Raw genomic sequence first — 22,116 nt, 5'->3', positions numbered from 1 at the left:
GGAAACTACATCCCGAACGACAGTTCCTCTTTTAGGAAATATTAGTTCCCACTTCACACGAGATAGATAGATGGATAGGTTGACTGTGTGAAAGATAGATAATTTGATATTTTGAAAGTGTGATCGATCGATAGATAGTTTGATTGTGTGATAGATAACTTGATATTTTGAAAGTGTGATAGATAGATCGATAGATCAATAAAGAAAAGAGTGTAAAAAAAAAAGAAGTAATTGTCTCAACTTGCATTGCTGTCATCACAGCGGTCTGGCTGGCGTAGTGGTTAAATGTAAATAATAGAGCTAATGTATGTATGTATGTATGAATGTTATGGAAGTGTATTGTCTGTATTTTAGTGTTTAAGATGAAAAATTGTTTGAAAGTATGGTATGAGGACCCCAGGAAGAATAGCTACTGCATATTTGCTGTATCTAATAGTGGATCCAAATAAACAAACCAAACCAAACCCCTCCTCCCCCTTACCTCCGATGGTGGTCTCCTGGAACTCGTCGAACTGGCCCTTGACGAAGCGCAGAACCAAGCTGGACTTGGCCACAGCCATGTCCCCCAGAAGCACGAGTTTGAACTGGCAGATCTTGGTCTGGGGCAGCGTGCCGTTGGGGCGACTGCTTCCTCTGGTGGTCATGATGGAGGAGGGCAGGTGGGGGGGGGGGGGGGTGCCACCCGGGGAGGGGGGAGAGCTCAGACAGACGGGACTCTGGGAACGGGTACTCTCTCTCTCTCTCTCTCTCTCTCTCTCTCTCTCTCTGCCTCTCTCTCCCTCTGGTCTCCTTTCGTCTCCTGTTCTAACTAGCTAGCTCAGAGGTGATTAGATGAGCTAGTCTGCTGCACACTTGCCAGCTAAAGAGCTAACTGGATGCACTTTATTATTTTACTTAAAGTAGATATACAATCTTTCTTATTCTGCTAGAATTGGGTTTCATGGTAATACCATAATGGCATATTTACAGTACATGGACAGTGGATTGAAGCATTGGAAATGTCTGTTTTTTATAGATGGACATACGATTTTTTTTCAGGTGAGAGTAAAGTCAAAATGACATTATCTGACTGCATTGCCCACAGCAATCCAATATTCAATTATAATAATGTTATTAATTGATATGGATCAATTTATACCTCTTATTAGATTATAAATACTCTGGTTGTTATGTTGGGGGCCACCCGCTGTGCCGACGGACCACGATGCCGACAGTTTATTAGCGGATTTCTGCGAGAGCTGACAAGACGGTACATGTGGGAAAACTAGGGTTAGGGTTAGGTGCTAGGGTGCTACGGTTAAGGTTAGGGTTAGGGTTAGGGTTAGGTGCTAGGGTGCTACGGTTAAGGTTAGGGTTGGGGTTAGGGTTAGGGGTAGGGTTAGGGTTAGGGATAGGATTAGGGTTAGGGTTAGACATGCCAGCATGTACCAAGTCGACGTAGCACCTAAACCTAACCCTAGTTTTCCCACATGTACCGTAACAGAGAAGCGGAGAGCATTCACATGCAGGGAGGGCTGTCGGCACAACGGTCTGTCGGCATATTGATGCGGCACCGTTATGTTTGCCTTTTGGTTGACAGCAAAAGAGGGAGAGAGGAGGATAGAGAGGGAGAGAAGGAGAGAGAGCAGGATGGTGTCGGCACACCAGAGAGAGAGACAGCAAGAACCAGGTGAGAAAGTGGACAGGTAATCAAGACCACATAAGTAGCCTTGTGAACAGATGGTTCTCGAGCCTAATGGCCCATAGGGCAGGATTTTCCTGTTTCTGTAGCGTGAGGCGGCTTGATGTACAAGTACACCCCCTGGACATGACGCTGGTATGTCGCAGGGTCTTACCCCCAACCAACCCTTAATGCTGAGTTATCATCACCGAGGGGGGGGTTCCATGCCACAGTCCATGCCACCCCCCCAAGGCAGCAAACCTAGGGGAAACACTGAGAGCAGATAGATGAACTGTTCAGTGTCAATCCTGTAGAGATGGAGATGGAGGTTAAATCTCCAGAATAATGTCCAGCTACAATCGCAACAACATTCACAACATTTCTGGAGCCTGGTAGACCCAGACAACTATAAGAATATTCACCAAGCAGCCCTGAAAGTATTTGCTTTATTTGTCTACATACGTTTGCGAATCAGCTTTTTCTGATATGAATGTAATGAAATCTACATTCTGAACAAGCCTGACAGATGACCATTTAAATGACTCTATAAGAGTGAACCTAAGTAAGTGGATACACTCCAGCATACACAACTGTAGTAGACTCCATGCAGTGACAGTCATCTCACTAAGGGTAGGAATGAGTCAACACACTTATTACACACATGCACAATATTTTTTGAAAGAGACAAAAAGATAAAATAATTCGTTATGTGAATGAATGTAAGTAATAAGATATGAGTAGCTCTCGGCCACTTACATTTTTTCAAAGTAGCTCTCAGATGAAAAAAGGTTGTAGACCCCTGCTTTATGCTGATACATGCCTGCCATCTAGTGGACATTTAAGGGTACGACCAGGTAGGGGGATATTGCTTGTAACACAATCCTCATTCCTTCTCTCTCTAGTCTAACCTAATCCCATAGTAACCTTCATAATTCAGTTCTAGATATGTATTTTCTTTATGTGGCTAACACAACTCCTTGTCTTGTACATGATTCTTGTTATGATTCTTGTATATGATTCTTGTATATGATTATTGTTATGATTACATTTCTATTGGGATATTGCCTCAGGCATAGCTGTAAACATGCTTAGCTACTATATTTGTTGCTGTAATCGCACTTGCTTCTAGCTATGATATTTAAGATCACTTATCTAGTTACACAATCTTCAGCATAACAAGTTCATAAGATATGAAAAATGCACAAGCAAAAGGAATGCAATCCAAATTATTTTTTATTCACGGTGGACAGCAGCTCCGGCCAAGGCTGTTTGCAGTTGTGAGCGTCCTCTGGAGGACGGGCGCTAGAGACAGGAGAGAGAGTCACCAGGCCCACCAGGCCTATAGCTACAGAATAGAATACTTTATTAGTTTAGTTAGTATGTCCTTGGTCTATGTGTTCTATGTGTTGACTTACCTCTGCTGTGTCCATCGTCGTGAAGACGGTTACTGGGGGGACGGAGGCCGTCTGCCTGGACCGCAGCTCAGCAGCCCAAGGCTCTTCACAGATGTGAGCATCCTCTGGAGGCGGGAACGCTTCTGTTTCTTTGAAGCTCCGCTCTCCTCACAAGGAGGCGTCTCAGCTGTCACTGGGCTGGCCGCTAGAGAGAGGAGAGAGTTCATATGAGCTTCACCAGGCCTTAGCTACAGAATAGAATACTTCATTAGTTTGGTTAGTATGTCCTTGGTCTATGTGTTCTACATGTTGACTTACCTCTGCTGTGTCCATCGTCGTGGGCAACCTCGATGCCCTCCTGTCCTGGGGCTGGAGGCTGGACACCTACCTTGATGTCCTTCTGTCCTTCAGCAGGAGGCTGGACACCATCATTGATGTCCTCCTGTCCTGGGGCTGGAGGCTGGACACCAGCCTGGTTGGTCCTCTTGCACTATATCAGTTGTTACAGAAGAAGAATCAATGACAGAACATATCTCTTAAAACCCCAGTATTCCTACAACAACAATGCATAGCTTGTCTGTTGTTTTACGATAAACTGGTAAGACTTTACCTTTACATTACATTTCCTTAATGTGAAATTATTTGGAATGTGGCTCTCTTATAAATTCACTGTATATTTCTGTTTTACCTTGCGCTTCACCATTGAACAGAATTTCCTGAATTTCCCTTTCTTCTTCTTCCCACTAGCATCCCTCTGAGGCTGTGTGACCGAGGCTGTGGAGGTGACCCCGGCCAGGCTCCCCTCAGTCTCTCGCTGGGCAGCGAGGGCCTGGCTCCTCTCCTTCTCCAGGTCGGAGTTGTCACAGACAAGACTCCTCTTCTCCTGCTCCATAACATGGACTTTTCTTTTGAGGTCTCTCTCTCTCTCTGTCTGCTTTCCTCCACCTCCCTGTCAAGCACCTGAGCCTTCTCAGCTGCCGCCAGCTACTGGGTATCTGAATTGTATTTGACAGATTGAATTGAATTAATCGAATTGAATTGAATAGAAAATTGATTGAATTGAATCTGAGCACAAACTGAATTGTATTTGACAGATTGAATTCTATTCAATTCAGTTTTCATTATTAAAAAAAAAAAAAAAAGATTTTATAGCCTACATACTTTTTTAGATGAGATTTTAGATTAGATTCAGTCAGCGAAATGCAGTAAAAAGTGTGTCAGAAGAGGGATTTGAACCACTGTCTTAAAATGACGAATTAATACCATGGCAGTGGTCAATACCACTATGCCATCATGACGATATAACGGACGATATAACGATATAACGGTGTGTGCTCATATCACCACAGTAGTAAATATAAATGTATTAAAATACATTTATTAATAACATATAACAATAACTGGGGCTAGTATGACCTACGCATTTAATCGGTGAGCAATTTCTTGCCAAACCATTTCCCTCGCCTTGTTAATTGCCGTAGTATTGCACTATTTTACATCTTATTTTTCGTCTTCATAAAGATCAATAAGCAGGAGTGCTGCACAATAAGTAGGACCGCTGCGGAGTGTAGTATCTTCAGTTCGACTCTTCGGGGCTCTTTTCCATTCACACCCCAATTGCGGCAAGCTACCATGCAAGGTGCCAGCCCGCTCATTGGGAGCAATTTGGGGTTCAGTGTCTTGCCCAAGGACACTTCGACATGTGGCCAGCCGGGGCTTGAACCGCTGATCTGTCAACCTTGCGATCATTAGACGGCGGGTCTACCTCCACAGTCCTTCCTAGTTAAGTCGCCACGGGGGTCTGGAAAGTCGCCAGATTAACAAATTGGCAACACTGCTCCTGCCTCTTCATCTGAGCCCTCTCTCTCTTCTTCAACAGGAGCAACCACATTTCTTTCTGCCTTGTCCTCATCTGACAATTCGAAATCTGAACATCCCTCAACTATTCGGTACAACCAGTGTTGCCAACTCCTTTGTAATGGAAGTAGCTGTTGGCTCTCCCAAAAGCAGCTAGAAGTCGCTAGATGAAGTAATCAACTAAAAGTTGAGACTGGGAAAACTTTTTTTTTTTAAAGGCAGTGTAGATGTACTGGCAGGCTTGGTGTAGCCCCCTGGGGACGTCGTTCGATCTGGTGGATGAAGTCTTCTCGGCCCTCGCCACGGAGGAGGTCCAACCTTCATCCCCAGTGTTGCCAACTTGGTGACTTTGTCGCTATATATGGCGACTTAACTAGTCAAAAGCGACCAGCGACAAATCTAGTTACTTTTCCTCGTCAATTGGGGAATTACTGAAAAGCGTCTAATTAGTTAGTTTGTAAACCTGCTCAGCCTTTTAAAAAATTCATTTAGCCTTTCAGAATGGCATTTTTTTTTTTTTTTTTTTTTTTACATGTTTATTTGAAAGGTTTCAAACATAAAATCATGCCACAATATGTTATATTGAATATATTATTATTAAAATACCACTTTTAACAGTTAATCTGTTCCTTTGTTAGGACGTTTGCGCCACCTGACATTTTGGGGGTTTGAGATGCTAAAACGCAAAGTAATCCATATTATTAGAATGTACTGACAATACATTCAAACTAAACATGTTGTATAGAATAAAATCATATATAACTTGAATTGATTCATCTATTTTTAAATGGAAATAATATACTCGGACACAAAAATCTTCGGATTAGGAAAGCGATGTGTGTCACAAGTTAGCCAAGTCATCTCTGTTGTGACAGACATCAAAGTGGTTTTGATAAAACGGGCCGATTGCGTCACAACGATGAGCGTGAAGTCACGGGGCGAAAACCATATAAATACCGGAGCTTCTCCGTTATTCAGACACCATCATGCCCAGAGAGACCTCCCGCCCTGTCCGCAGGCGCCCCAGGAGGAGGGGATCGAGGCCACAAACATTTTGCCGAAATACTTTTTCGGGCAATATGTAATTTATGTTGGCAGCTTTATACCTGCCAATGGTGGTTTTAGACTGGTTAGCCTGGACCACAGCCCAACCAGTCTAAAACCGCCCAATCCACCAGAGGGAAACACACTGCCTCCCTTCCCTCCCAGAGACGCCGGTGGAGGAGGAGATTTGATTTGATTTGATTAATTCATGCTTGCAGTTTAGCCAAGGCCCCACCGAAAAACTGCAGAACTTACATGACAAGAAATATTAGCAGCGTACACAACAATTTTTAGGTTAAAAATATTTCAAGGCGGCAAAGCAAGGGCAGGTAGCATTCATGGTAGCCATGCTGTGTTTTAGTGGGTCTAGATACTGTCGTTGTACAGTAGGAGGAGGGGCCACAAACATTTTGTTGAGGCAAGGAGTGGAGGCAACAAGGGTGGCTACAAAGAGTGGTTGGAGGCCCTTGCAGAGGGACTTGTCACCCCTGTGACAGCAAGGAGTGCTCCTCAGTGTGCCTCAGGACCTGTGGGAGCCTCAGTGGAGCACGACTGAAAAAATATTCGACAAGAGGAAGGTCTGCAGGTAGTGTTCACTGTCGAAGACTGGCACTAAGGCCTGTGCCGGTGCATCGGTCTATGGATGCCGAAAGTGCAACTTGCCCCTGCACATCGAGTGCTTCGGCAAACATGTCCGCAACAACCGTTAGATGACTTGAGTCTGATTTGGTTTTATTCATTTTATAATTTTATTGACAGCAGTTCAGTCTGTTCAGTCAAAGCAAGTCAGTTCAAATAAAAGCTTAAGGTGTAAGCTTGTTTTTTATTCCATGTTTCTATCTGCTATAGAGCTTGAGAAATGAAGGTTTTAGTAAGCGTTGACAATTCTGTTACATTCTTCTGAAAATCCTCAGGTTTTAGGAGGTTGTTTACAGAAGGTGTTTTTTAGCAGGCGTTTTAGGCCTAAATGGGTTCATGTTTTGTTTTTTTGTACATTTAACCGAAGCCTTCATGCAAATCGATTTACAATATATATATATATATATATATATATATATATATATATATATATATATATACAGTATATCTGTCTAAGTGAATCATCTATCCATCAGTAATCATATGAAAAAATTATCTATGCCAAATTCAGGATCCAGTTAGAAGAACATAATTTACTACTCAGAAAGGCTTCAAACACCATTGTAATCGTGTCAGTTCTTGTAAATTAGCCTGCACCATCATTTTATAGCCTACATACTTTTTTAGATTAGATTTTAGATTAGATTCAGTCAGCGAAATGCAGTAAAAAGCGTGTCAGAAGAGGGATTTGAACCACTGTTTTAAAATGACGAATTAATACCATGGCAGTGGTCAATACCACTATGCCATCGTGACGATATAACGGTGTGTAGCCTGCTGCTCATATCACCACAGTAGTAAATATTTATTTATTAAAATACATTTATTAATAACATATAACAATAACTGGGGCTAGTATGACCTACGCATTTAATCGGTCAGCAATTTCTTGCCAAACAATTTCCCTCGCCTTGTTAATTGCCGTAGTATTGCACTATTTTACATCTTATTTTTCGTCTTCATAAAGATCAATAAGCAGGAGTGCTGCGCAATAAGTAGGACGTCTGCGGAGTGTAGTATCTTCAGTTCGACTCTTCGGGGCTCTTTTCCATTCACACCCCAATTGCGGCAAGCTACCATGCAAGGTGCCAGCCCGCTTATTGGGAGCAATTTGGGGTTCAGTGTCTTGCCCAAGGACACTTCGACATGTGGCCAGCCGGGGCTTGAACCGCTGATCTGTCAACCTTGCGATCATTAGACGGCGGCTCTACCTCCACAGTCCTTCCTAGTTAAGTCGCCACGGGGGTCTGGAAAGTCGCCAGATCAACAAATTGGCAACACTGCTCCTGCCTCTTCATCTGAGCCCTCTCTCTCTTCTTCAACAGGAGCAACCTCATTGCTATCTGCCTTGTCCTCATCTGACAATTCGAAATCTGAATCTCCCTCAACTATTCGGTTGCCAACTCCTTTGTAATGGAAGTAGCTGTTGGCTCTCCCAAAAGTAGCTAGAAGTCGCTAGATGATGTAATCAACTAAAAGTTGAGACTGAAAAACGTAGACTGAAAGTCTAAATGATATTTTCTTTTAAAAAGGCTGACCAGGTTTACAAACTAACTATTAACGTATTCACAAACTTTATTTTATTTATTTTTTTAGCTATAAGTTTTGACTGAGCCATTATGGTTAATGAGCTGAGTTATGAGAGCTAGCTAAACTGACTGAGAGGGTGTGAGAGACTGACTGAGACAGAGTGAACCGTTTGAGGGATTTTTGAGTGTGAAACTAACAGAGTGAATATTATTTCAACAAAAACATAACTACAAATATTATACTGAACTGTACAAAATCATTGTTGTGATGGGATATGTTAGATACTTTACAGTAATTCCCCAAATGACCAGAAAAAGTAGCTAGATTTGTCGCTGGTCGCTTTTGACTAGTTTGGCAACATTGCTCCTGCCTCCTCATCTGACCCCTCTCTCTTATTCAACAGGATTTATTGATTGTAAATCGCTTTGGAATAAGGCGTCTGCTAAATGCCAAAAATGAAATGAAATGAAAAACAGGAGCAACCTCATTGCTAGCCTCATCTGCCTTGTAAAATACATTCAACATGTGTATTATGTTACGGCTGGGCCGTCTCACACACGTTTATTGTCAGGCTTGACTGATACTGGTTAAGGAGTGGTGGACACATCATGTTATCGGGCCCAGGAGTGTGATTTAAACCAATCCCTTGCCAAGCCAAAGCCTGCTTTTTTGATGAACCTTGTTTTGTCGAGTAACGTTTTTTTCTCTCCTGTTTCTTGTTGCTTGGGGGTTCCTCTTCAAAATACATTTCTAGCTCATGTATATTTCTAATGATTCCTTATATGTCTTGTTATGATTCTTGTATATGATTCTTATTATGATTACATTTCTATTGGGATATTGCCTCAGGCATAGCTGTAAACATGCTTAGCTACTATATTTGTTGCTGTAATCGCAGTTGCTTCTAGCTATGATATTGTTAAGACCACTTATCTAGTTACACAATCTTCAGCATAACAAGTTCATAAGATATGAAAAATGCACAAGCAAAAGGAATGCAATCCAAATTATTTAATTTTTGTTTTTTTATTTAAGTTTTGATGCATCCTCTGGAGGCGTCGTCACAGCCGCCACTGTGCCGGGCACTAGAGACAGGAGAGAGAGTTCATATGAGCTTCACCAGGCCTATCGCTACAGAATAGAATACGTCATTAGTTTAGTTCGTATGTCCTTGGTCTATGTGTTCTATATGTTGACTTACCTCTGCTGTGTCCATCGTCGTGAAGACGGTTACTGGGTCTCGTTGGACGGAGACTGTCTGCATGGACAGCAGCTGCCAAGGCTCCTCACAGATTTGAGAATCCGCTGGAGGCGGGAACGCTTCTTGGGCTTTGAAGCTCCGCTCCCCTCACAAGGCGTCGTCACAGCTGTCACTGGGCTGGCCGCTAGAGAGAGGAGAGAGAGTTCATATGAGCTTCACCAGGCCTATAGCTACAGAATAGAATACTTCATTAGTATGGTTAGTATGTCCTTGGTCGATGTGTTCTACATGTTGACTTACCTCTGCTGTGTCCATCGTCGTGGGCAACCTCAATGCCCTCCTGTCCTGGGGCTGGAGGCGGGACACTTACCTTCATATCCATACTTACCTTCATATCCTCCTGAGCTGGAGGCTGGAGACCTACCTTGATGTCCTTACATAGGTCTCGGGAGCGGACCGCCTCGTACAGCTCGGCCAGCTTGCCCGTTACCGTGGCACCGGTCTGACGGGCAAACTTATGATCCACATATTTAGCGTTGATGTACTCCTTCCTTGCCGTCCTGCCACAGAAAATAATATAGTTGGTTTCTACACTATTTCGTGTTTAAAATCTCCATGGCTATGATGTTGCCATATTTAGCATGTATTCTATAAAGGTTCTGCATTCTGTACAGTATGTTAGAATACGTTCACATCAAGTCACACAAATGATAAATGAAACCTGGCAACAACACAGTACAGTGTAAAAAGCAGGGGTCCAAAGTGGGACAAGAACATTCTAAAAGTGACCCTCTAGCATTGGCAACAATTACAGTGACGTGACAGTGGTCAAAGTCAACAGACCATATTGAACTCAGTGTCTTCAACCGACTGGAATCTGATTATGTAGAGACTCACATGTCACTTGACGGAGCGGGCTTTGGTGAGAGACTCAGGAAGTTCCCTTCCATGATGTCATTGAAACTACTGTTCCCCATGTTCTTGGCCAGCTAAGGAGAGAGAAAAGACAAATCAAATCAAATAAAACTACACATCCACAAGTCCACCTCTACAATTCCATAATTTAGAGCAGGCATACTGTCTCTACTGCTTAAAATGATTGTTTAATAAAAGCTATTTAAATTTCGACTAGTTACTAGGTCTCTAGGCAGGATAGTAAAGTAAAGATTATCTAATTAAAATACAGCAAAATGTAATATACCAAGAGCTCGGAAGACTCTAGGTTGTCCAGTTCAATAGACCGTATGCGGGAAATGTGGACGCCCATCTCCCTGTGGATTCCAGAGCACTCAATACAGGTCAGGATGCCCAGGTTAGTGGACAGCCACTTAGGCTCTGTGGAGGGAGACCAAAGCAGTTACATTATTTAAACACAAGAGGGCGCACGGTCCATTTTGACTTGATATCAAGTCGAAACAGTGCCCTTGAAAGCACTGAATAATGGCACCACACACACAACACAAAGACAAATTAATCACAAATAATTAATCAAAAGGTATACAAAGGAGTTTGTAACACCATATTTGTATGGCTGAATGCATCATTTCACAAAATGTAACCATCAATAATATTAAAAAGAGAGGGATGGGGCTGAGGGAGAGGGATATTATTGTATATCATCATCCCCTGGAAAACCCTATGAGGGCTGTGGGCTGGATTCTCTCTTTCTCTGTCTTGGGCTGGATTCTCTCTTTCTGTGACACGTATGCACGCACGCACACGCACGCACACATGCACACACAAACACACACTTGGGCTTACCTGCAGCGCCACAGTCACAGCACACTTCGTTGCCCGGCATGCGGAGCACATCCTCTATGATGGCTTTGGTCAGGTCCTCCACAGAGTGTGCTCCACGGAACGCCATGTTCAGAGCCTCCTCCTTACTGTTGGTCAGCACAGAGATCCATCTACACACACATGGGTCAGTGAGAGTGAGTTGTTTTGATATGGTATGGTTCATGTTTTGATCACGCCCACTTCCACCATAAAAATTACCAGTTTCTGGGTGGATCTGCACAAAATCTGATATGCATGATCTTTGGACAAAAAAGGTATTTCCAGTATCTATGTTTCTTGAGATGAGCTGTGTAATAGTGTCACCCTGTGGTTAAGCACAACCATACTCAGGGTTGGTTTAACTAAACAAAAGCCTGGGCTACTAAAATACATTTTTTAATATGTAAGTATCTTACATCACAAACTCCTGCTCATCCTCAGCCTGGAAGTGATATGTGCGATTAACTGTGTGAGAGAGAAAGATGACCCACAGTTTAGTTTATGCAACATCATACTGTACCTCTTGTGACACTAAACATTAACATTTTGTAAAAAAAAAACTCCTAGCCAAGTTTGGTACTGTCTCTGTAATCACTGTTGAGGTAGAAGATGTTTTTTTTTTTGTTAAGTTGTCCTCTGTGACCTCTCACTCATCAACTCGTGACGTTAGAATTATACGGTTCTATCTCCATTTTTGTCAAAATTTAGTTTTTTACATAATCTGATCCATTAGGTGTTTATTAATGCCTGTGTGGTGTTATTTTTAAAATGTTGACATTTTTTACTTAGTAATTCATAAAATACAAAGGTTCCATCTCACAAAACATAATGGAATGTAAAAACGTTGACGCTCAATATCTCTGAACTACCCTAAACGGAGATAGAACCTTATCATTCTAAGCTCCTCAACTGTGCTGTGCCGGTTTGTGATCCTAGTCCTTTTCAATTGAGTCAAGTCAAGAACTACCGGTAGTGTTGTGACTTACGGGAGATGAGGTCAAAACATTTCTTGTCCTCCCCGGTGGGTTTGACCTGACAGGTGAGCAGGTTCAGTCCCACTGGCTGCCTATTGGACTAAATGACAGGAAGAGAATATTAAGAAATGAATGAGCTTAGCCAATGAAAGCTATATGCTATGAAGCAATAGTCCTTTTATTGTGGGTATATCTACAACCCTTTGCACCCACCCACACCCTCCTGAGGTGGTATGGCCACTTTACAGAGAAGAAACATAAATCACTCTGTGTGTGTGTGTGTGTGTGTGTGTGTGTGTGTGTGTGTGTGTGTGTGCATGCGTGCGTTGCTGTAGTTATGGATTATGGGTGATGTAGTACTCACTGTGGCATGTGAGATGGTGAGGATGCCACTCTTTACTGAACACTCCCTCCTTTGCCAGACCTTTCGTAACCTAGGTGACAAACATATCAAGTAATAATTGTTGTCCTTTTTTATCACCTAATCTACTGTATGTGGCAGCAACATGAAAACGTGGCAACAACGACCACAAATGAAGTTGTTACCAATGGTCCATAGAGGGCTGGTATGCTAGACCTTGATTAAGCTTATTTCAAGGATTAGACTAAAGATTGGCTTTTGACAATCTTCATCAGGCCACCTACCCGTCACTCTTCTTCATCAGATAGCCCTTCTTCTCGCTGCCAAACTCTTTGTTCCCCTGGAGCTGGTGCATACTGTATCCACTCTGCTTGCTCTGGGAGTCCTGCAAAGACATTCCTGTGAGGCTTAATATGCAGTCGTGTAAGCAAGAATTCAATAACACTATCTATGAGCCATTAGAATACAGTGCACTAGTCGTGACGTGTTTCTGGGTCCAACCTCGATGCCCTCCTGTCCTGGGGCTGGAGGCTGGACACCTACCTTGATGTCCTTCTGTCCTTCAGCAGGAGGCTGGACACCATCATTGATGTCCTCCTGTCCTGGGGCTGGAGGCTGGACACCAGCCTGGTTGGTCCTCTTGCACTATATCAGTTGTTACAGAAGAAGAATCAATGACAGAACATATCTCTTAAAACCCCAGTATTCCTACAACAACAATGCATAGCTTGTCTGTTGTTTTACGATAAACTGGTAAGACTTTACCTTTACATTACATTTCCTTAATGTGAAATTATGTGGAATGTGGCTCTCTTATAAATTCACTGTATATTTCTGTTTTACCTTGCGCTTCACCATTGAACAGAATGTCCTGAATTTCCCTTTGTTCTTCTTCCCACTAGCATCCCTCTGAGGCTGTGTGACCGAGGCTGTGGAGGTGTCGGGTCCCAGTGATAGGATGGCCCTGGAGAACTGATCCACTGTGTCGTTGCAGATCTCTGAAGAGCTGGTGGACAGCAGGCTCTCTTGGCTGGAGCTCTTCTTAAGGTCCTTGGCGCTCTTCCTAGCGCTCTTGGCGCACTTCTTAGTGCTCTTGGAGGCCTCCCTGGTGGCTTTGACGGTCTCTAGGAGGGTTGCCTTGACCCCGGCCAGGCTCCCCTCAGTCTCTCGCTGGGCAGCGAGGGCCTGGCTCCTCTCCTTCTCCAGGTCGGAGTTATCACAGAAAAGACTCCTCTTCTCCTGCTCCATAACATGTCTGCTTTCCTCCACCTCCCTGTCAAGCACCTGAGCCTTCTCAGCTGCCGCCAGCTTGTCCTCCAGGGCCTTGATGTGGTCCTCTGCCTCCCTGGTGGCGTTGACGGTCTCCAGGAGGGTCGCCTTGACCCCGGCCAGGATCTCCGAAGTCTCTCGCAGGGCAGCGAGGGCCTGGCTCCTCTCCTTCAAGACTCCTCTTGTGCTCAAGACAAGACTCCTCCTCTCCCGCTCCGTAACATGGACTTTTCTTTTGAGGTCTCTCTCTCTCTGTCTGCTTTTCTCCACCTTTCTGTCAAGCACCTGAGCCTTCTCAGCTGCCGCCAGCTTGTCCTCCAGGGCCTCTTTCTGCAGGGCCTTGATGTGGTCTTCTGCCTCCCTGGTGGCGTTGGCGGTCTCCAGGAGGGTCGCCTTGACCCCGGCCAGGCTCCCCTCAGTCTCTCGCTGGGTAGCGAGGGCCTGGCTCCTCTCCTTCTCCAGGTCGGAGTTGTCACAGACGAGGCTCCTCTTTTCTTCCTCCATATCGTGGAGCTTTTGGAGGAGGCCTTCCTCTCTCTGTCGGTACTCCTCCACCTCCTCCCTCGCTCTCTCCAACTCCGCCTTTGCCAGAGCGCTGCTGGCCTTCTCCGCCTCCAGCTCAGAGTCCTTGGCCTCCAGCTCAGAGTCCTTGGCCTCCACCACGGCCCTGCATTTCTCCTTCTCCTCCTCCAGCTCAGAGTCCTTGGCCTCCAGCTCAGAGTCCTTGGCCTCCACCACGGCCCTGCATTTCTCCTTCTCCGCCTCCAGCTCAGAGTCCTTGGCCTCCAGCTCAGAGTCCTTGGCCTCCAGCTCAGAGTCCTTGGCCACGGCCCTCCACTTGGGCCAGTGGAGGGCCCTCCATTTCTCCCTCTTCTCCTCCAGCTTCCTCTGAGTGCTCCTGGCCTTCTCCGCCTCCAGCTCAGAGTCCTCGGCCTCCAGCTCAGAGTCCTTGGCCTCCACCACGGCCCTCCATTTCTCCCTCTTCTCCTCCAGCTTCCTCTGAGTGCTCCTGGCCTTCTCCGCCTCCAGCTCAGAGTCCTCGGCCTCCAGCTCAGAGTCCTTGGCCACGGCCCTCCATTTCTGGAGGGCCCTCCATTTCTCCCTCTTCTCCTCCAGCTTCCTCTGAGTGCCCATGCTCATGCCCATGCTCATGACTACGATATAAGAAACGGAAGGAAGAGAATATGAAATTACGTATTTTATATTTATATATTATTATTATAGAATGACTTGTCCCCTATGAGTTCATGGATGACTGTGAGGCTGTTTGAACTTCAAAAGTGACTGACGTATAGATATTGCGCGACATTGTGATCGAAGCATCAGTTGTAAGTAAGTAAGTAAGTAAGTAAGTAAGTAAGTAAGTAAGTAAGTAAGTAAGTAAGTAAGTAAGTAACGTGCCAACGTGCCAAAAATCTGGATCCTTGTTGTATTTCTACCTTCCTAAATGATGGCTAGGACGTCGGGTTATAAAGCAAAAGCTTCTTTATATTAAAAAATCTGTTGGCATACACTTTTGAGCACTTTCAAACAATAAACGAGTTATTGGATGCTCACTTTAATTCTGGACGTTACAATTTGCATTTCTCAAAAACCAACAAACTAAACTGTGAACTTCTATGACGTCTTGCCGCAAGGCCTTCTGGGACCAATTAAAGTGAATAATTTAACCTAAAAAGTTAAAACACTCTATTAATACAGGCGGGCCGTCAAGCCCATAGACTTTTACTTGTCAAGGCACATTTTTAAAGCGCAAATCTGTAATTCAAGACTCTCCGGTAATTTACACACAAGACTCACGTTGATCTCTACTCAGCGCGCGCACACACACACACACACACGCACACGCACGCGCACACGCACGCGCACACGCACGCGCACGCGCACACGCACACGCATGCACACACACACACACGCACACACACACACACACACACACACACACACACGTGCACACACACACACACACACACGCACACACACACACACACACACACACACACACACACACACACACCTCTGGGTTCTGCTCTGTGGGCCAGAGATTCGGTTAAGGTGATGTCGTCAGCAGACTGGACATTGAAGTCATCTCCCTGGTTCTTCTTCTTATTTGGCATTTCTATAACTTTCTACAAACATCTGAACAAGGAAGAGAATGTGAAATGACGTATTTTATATTTATATATAATTATTATAGAATGACTTGTCCCCTATGAGTTCATGGATGACTGTGAGGCTGTTTGAACTTCCAAAGTGACTGACGTTGATATTGCGTGACATTGTGATTGAAGCATCAGTTGCAGGAGCAACGTGCCAAAAAGCCATTCTCCTTTTCGTATTTCTACCTTCAAAAAATATGTCTAGGACGTCGGGTTGTAAAGAAAAAGCTTCTTTATATAAGAATCTCTGTTGGCATTGACACTTTGGATCACTTTCAAACAATAAACGAGCTAGACTTTGACACTCAGCGGAGTCAGCGCTCGCGCGCACACACACCCGCGCAGCCACATCCAGACCCCCGCCCCACACACACACACACACACACACACACACACACACACACACACACACACACACACACACACGCACACGCACACACACACACACACACACACACACACACACACACACACACACACACACACGCACCCGCGCAGCCACACCCAGACTCCATTTTTTAAACATCTTTAAATCCATGAGGTCTAGGGCCTATATACCCATCAATAGTTCACACTGCAGCAACAGCAGCATCACATCCGAGACACAGTGCCAACTAAGTTACAGTAATAAATTATTACTTCATAAATTATCACTTCATAGATGTTCTACTACCAGTAGATGTCGCTGTTTGAACACATTCCTGAGACTAACATTCACATTTTTAGCAGGAATTTCACCATCACCAAACTAGTTAGCCTATTTACAACCTGTTACATAATCCTTATCCAAAGATATCGTACTCACGTAACCTCTTCAGTGTCTCTGTACCAACTGCTAAAACCATCTGTTGTTCTACTCTCACCTTCTAGAATATCACCTGGCAACCCCATTATATGACATCATCACTCTGTCAGGACCTTCCTGCACCCAATGCACCCTTGGAACCCTCCAATGATGTCACTCTGCCTAATGTTACCATGACAACCCAGCAAAATGTAAACACAATTTATAATTTTCTGGGTTGTCAAAATGACATGGTTATTATTGCTAAAAGATGGAGGAAGTGTCATTACTGCAACAAGTTCCTCAAATTCATTGTAATAATAATAATAATAATAATACATTAGACTTAAATAGCCCTTTTCTAGACACTCAAAGACGCTTATGTAGTACAACTACAGTAGGCTTTACATACATAAACATTTTCAGTGTTGAAAAAATACTATTAGAGGCCAACAAGAGTATTCAAGTAATCCACTCATGTGTAACCAAACAAGTATACAAACTTCTCCTTATCCTACCTAGTCAGCCCAAAGTAAAACTAAATGTTGCGTATGGGCCATATCAGATAATAAATAACCTGAAAACATAGCTATCCATTTGAACCTTATCAGCCACCTAAGTTAAGGAAAGTCTCATGAGAAACTCATGTTTACCAATTATTTGGTCTTGGGAATGTTAATTTACACCGACAGAACAACTTGAATATTCTCTGTTTAGTGTCAAAATAGATAGAATTGTATTTTTTCCCCAAAAACATCCAATCAATGGCTTGGTCACAGATGTTATAATATATATATATAAGGAAGACAAGTGGATACAGTACTTACCAAGGTGCCATCTTTCTGCAACTGCCTGTCTTCCAGAATGTTGGCACACCCAAGACTCTAACTCCACTATGATCACCCATTATGACATCAACAGCCAGCCAGCATAATGTAGGGTTACTTTTTTGTTTGTTAATATTTGTAAACTCCCAAAAAGATAGTTTTGACTGATCTACTGAACATCTACATGATTAACAGGGCTGCCAAGTTTCACCAAAAGTTTGGAGTGAGATTTTTTGGCGGTGGAGCGACCCAAAACGGTGCACGTTTTGGCAGTGGCAGCCCCTTTCTCCCACCCAATTATTTGTGGTAGTTTCCTGCAATTTTACATGTTGTTCATAATAAACCAGCACAAGAAATGAAAATAATTTACATTTTATAAAACAAGAAAACAATATATCATATTTATGAAATCTTAATAAACAAATACAGTAGCCTACAGACTCTAAAAGAAAAATTGGCCCCATCAACAGGACTCAGCCCCTTGGTCAGCAGCAGAAAGACCCATGGTCATCATCTTATATACAGTGCATTGCTCATAGATGGCTATCATGTTATACAGTACATACCAGGGTTTTTCCTGGGTCAGAATGAGGGCTTGGTGGGTGATTTTGTCCACATTTGTTTTTGAGGGACCCCCAATTGTTGTATTTGTATTGTAAATTGTAATTATTAATAATTATTATTAATGTACCTGATTATGTTACAGTAGAGAAACAAAAAACAGTGTGAGACACTGTCATGAGGCCCAACAGTATCATGGTGCAGAGATTCAGGTGTGTGTTTAGGTTGAACATCCATTGCAGCCTGTATCCATACATCAAGTTCATCTTGAAATTCCATAAAACGTTTAATTTTTGGTTCATACCAGTCCGTCTGGTCGTACCCTTTCTCCTCCTCAGGGTGAAGCACTTGCACTGATTTATGAAGTCTTTTGAATTCATTGAGATTTGTATTGAACACATCCATACGATTGACAACATTTTCAACATCATTCTCTTGCATCAGAGCTTTTATTTCCTTCATTTTTCTTGTCAAAGCACTCAGATTCCCTCTGCGTGTCCCAATTAATTTAGTTAATGTTTCATTTGCATTTTGAATTGGACCTTCGTCCGGTTTTGTGTTACTGTAACCTAACTAATGAATAATGGGAATGCCATCCAGGATTCAAGTTAACCTTTTATTCAAGAACAGGTGGTAACAGCATGGTACTCCGGGCACTGCCTGGCTTACTCTGGGACCCCGGCTATATAACAGGTAACTCCCGCCCAACACCTCTGGGGTTCCCCTACTGGCGTGGGGTGGTACTACAGGTAGTCTAACCAGGATATCACATCCCTCCCCCCTTAAACTGAACCTACCACGGGACCTGAGACACAACATAAACAATAAAATTATAATTATTCTTCCCTTGCAAAACTAGGAAGGTGGCTTTAATATGCCTCTGATTGGACGTACAGGGATGTTATGTCACCATAACAGACTCAGGCGCATTTGTTTCCGGGATTGTTTTGTTACACTTCTACTAGACACAGAGCAATGAAAACACACCTCTGAGTACGTGTTTGATTCTTCATTCCAGGCATTTTCAACAAAAAATGTAAATAATAGTGCGTATGTATGTATGTATGTATGTGTGTTTAAGATTACAAATTGTTTGAAAGTATGGTATGAGGACCCCAGGAAGAATAGCTACTGCATATTTGCTGTATCTAATGGTGGATCCAAATAAATAAACAAACAAACACGCATTACGATGAGCCTGTCCTCCGATTTCTACCTCCACCAGCCTCCAATGGTCCTTACATAAGTAAGTGTCTTGGTGGCGACGTCATCCTATTCACAGTCTGTCCTCAACCTCAAACCTCCTCCTGTGCCTGTCTTCCCAGCATGCCCCGGGAGTGCCAAAGATCCTGGTGGGGAACCGGCTGCACCTGGCCTACAAGCGTCAGGTGACCACGGAGCAGGCCCAGGTGTACGCCGAGAGGTTAGGGGTCACGTTCTTCGAGGTCAGCCCCCTGTGTAACTTCAACATCACAGAGTCGTTCACCGAGTTGGCCAGGATAGTGCTGATGAGGCACGGCATGGAGAGGCTCTGGAGACCCAACAAAGGTGAGGGACGACTGTGTGTGTGTGTGCATGGGTGGGTGTTGGTGTCTGTGTGTGTGTGTGTGTGTGTGTGTGTGTGTGTGTGTGTGTGTGTGTGTGTGTGTGCATGGGTGGGTGTTGGTCGTGTGTGTGTGCATGTGTGTGTATTCATGCACGTATGGGAGGGGACGGGTCAGTCTCAGCAATGTGCAGTGAGCACGAGTCATAACACTTTGTTATACCTATTCCACTGATCTCACTGCTTAAACAAGAGTGCCCCCTTGTGGTGCTGTATTGGTGTTTGTAAAAAAGGGCTCATCCCTTGCTCCCTCCCTCTCTTTGTCTCTCTCTTCGCTCTCTCTCTCTTTCTCTCTCTCTCTCCCTCTCTCTCTCTCTCTCTCTCTCTCTCTCTCTCTCTCTCTCTCTCTCTCTCTCTCTCTCTCTCTCACTCAGTGTTGAGCCTACAGGACCTGTGTTGCCGCTCCATTGTCTCCTGCACCCCCGTCCACCATGTCGACAAGCTTCCTCTGCCCCTGGCCCTGAAGTCTCACCTCAAGTCTTTCTCCATGGCGAACGGCCTCAACGCTAGGATGATGCACGGGAGCTCCTACTCCGTCACAGCTAACGCCAACACGACTCACAATGCCACCAAGAGGACCGGAGGGGCATTGCAAAAGAAAAAAAAACTCATCCGCCCGCCACTAAGCCCGGCCCAGAGCTGTACACGCAACAGCTGCAAGATAGTCTAGCAACCCTGCCACCCTGGAGGAGGACTTCATCACGACAGGAAGTCGCCATATCAGGGACGAGAAGCTGTTGTTTCCCAGTGAAGCTAATCTGTGTTCACCTAGACCCACAAGAGCATGGATTCGCAGGAGCTATGTGGCTAGAGAGCTGGGTTGGAGTGGTGTCCAGAGGTGCTGGGTTCTCCCATAATAAATCAGGGTACCCTCAGGTGTGTTGATGCTTACCATTGGTACAGTCCACTATGTACAGTATAGAGCACCCCACAGGAGGAGTCACGACATATTGAAGGGAATAGTGTGGTTGTGGTATGGGTCTCTGGGTGTCTCCGTCTCCACCTTGGGTTACTGGGTCACTGGACCCCTCTCCTGACTGGCTCCAGCATCTATGTGATGGAACAGATAGAGAGAGCTTCACCATACTAGTGGACTGGACCCAAAGGGAGGCTTTACTACCAGATCATGTCTGAGCCATGAGCCATTATCCATGAGACAATGAGATTACTGCAGAAAAAACAACAACTTTGTTTTCCATAGATAGCACATGAACTCAGTGTGTACTGAATAATGAATTGTGTGCATCCCACTCCTCCACTCTTTCGGATACTGTGTGTATGCAGTGAACGGCATGACGCATTCCTGTGGTACTTACCTGCTTATATTTCCCAACAACAAACACACTTCCTGGTTGGTCTGAGACAGGAAGGTGACGATGAATCCCTGCCTTTCAAATACAATGTTGGATGCAAGCCTTTCTAGAGATAGATCTGTTTTTCTGTATGAAAACCTCTCTGTCTGTTTTTAGGATGCTCTCTCAGCTAATGTTATCTGACCAGCAATTCTTGATATATAAACATTTGTACATTGTATTTGTATGATTTGTATCATAATTTGCTGTTTGATACTATATTGCTGTTATTTACCGTTTGGTTTGTATCTGTTTTCAATGTACAATGACAGAGATTATGATATGTAGAGCGACACCAACACCAAAGACAGAAGATAAAGGAGGCAGTCACTGAATGAACAACTTATTTTGTGCAGAAATTAAAGATGAATGAATACACTGATTTCCAATAAATCTCACAAACAGGAATGGTCTTGGCTCAAATATTTGTTTTTCACATGTTGTCCTATACAAAGATGTTTAGTCTTTATCATTTTATTTAAGAATATTAAAATCTGTTGATGATAATAATAACAACCTTTCATACATAAGAATGCAGCTCAAAGTGCTGTACAATAAAGCGCAAAAGAACAGATTAAAAAAGGAAAACAAATAAGCGCAAAAGAGTACATTACAGTGCTAAAGAAAGAAAAGGTAACAGAACAAAACATACAAGGAATAACAGTAAATGAGTAAAAGAGTATTGAAATGTATTGACATTTTGTCATTGAAATGTCTGTATCACACTCTGAGGCAACAACAGTCTGCTGTATCACAGCTGATGTCCCTTTCAGATTTGAATGATCCAGTCCTTCAGTTCTGTGTTCTCTCTGTGCCTGAAGGCCTGTGCAGAATCAGTCAGGAATTCAAACGATTCCGAGTTTCAACGGGCCTTCATTCCCGATATCCAGCTCTTCATGGACAGAGAGAACCTCAGTGTTCATGAGTTTAACAGACTGGCCCATTACAGTCTTGTTTTGCACATATTTGAAATGAACATCTCAATCAATTACATCAACCCCTATGGGTTCATGGGATACAACTAATTCAGGTGACTATACACCACATTTAATTTCCACTATTCTATGATAACAGCAGGCATCTTGTGAAAAAAAAAACACTGACATTGTCTTGTCTAAAACT

The 22,116-nt window shown here is 43.8% G+C and overlaps 1 protein-coding gene across 1 annotated transcript; it reads left to right on the top strand.

Annotated features, from left to right (window-relative positions):
- Positions 1 to 18,680: 18,680 nt before the first annotated feature.
- On the top strand, positions 18,681 to 21,377 carry LOC308167799 (ras-related protein Rab-40B-like; the record flags this gene model as incomplete). Its single annotated transcript, XM_080542277.1, has 3 exons — positions 18,681 to 18,779; positions 19,365 to 19,587; positions 20,017 to 21,377. The coding sequence occupies 3 exons, from the start codon at positions 18,681 to 18,683 to the stop codon at positions 20,310 to 20,312; spliced, it is 618 nt and encodes a 205-aa protein (XP_080398403.1). The 3' UTR covers positions 20,313 to 21,377.
- Between the last annotated feature and the right edge of the window lie 739 nt (positions 21,378 to 22,116).

The sequence above is a fragment of the Nansenia antarctica genome (genome assembly GCF_963989245.1).
Source record: "Nansenia antarctica genome assembly, chromosome: 11".
Lineage (NCBI taxonomy): Eukaryota > Metazoa > Chordata > Actinopteri > Argentiniformes > Microstomatidae > Nansenia > Nansenia antarctica.
Note: the sequence above shows the minus strand (reverse complement) of the source record. Positions and strands in the feature narration are given on the sequence as shown.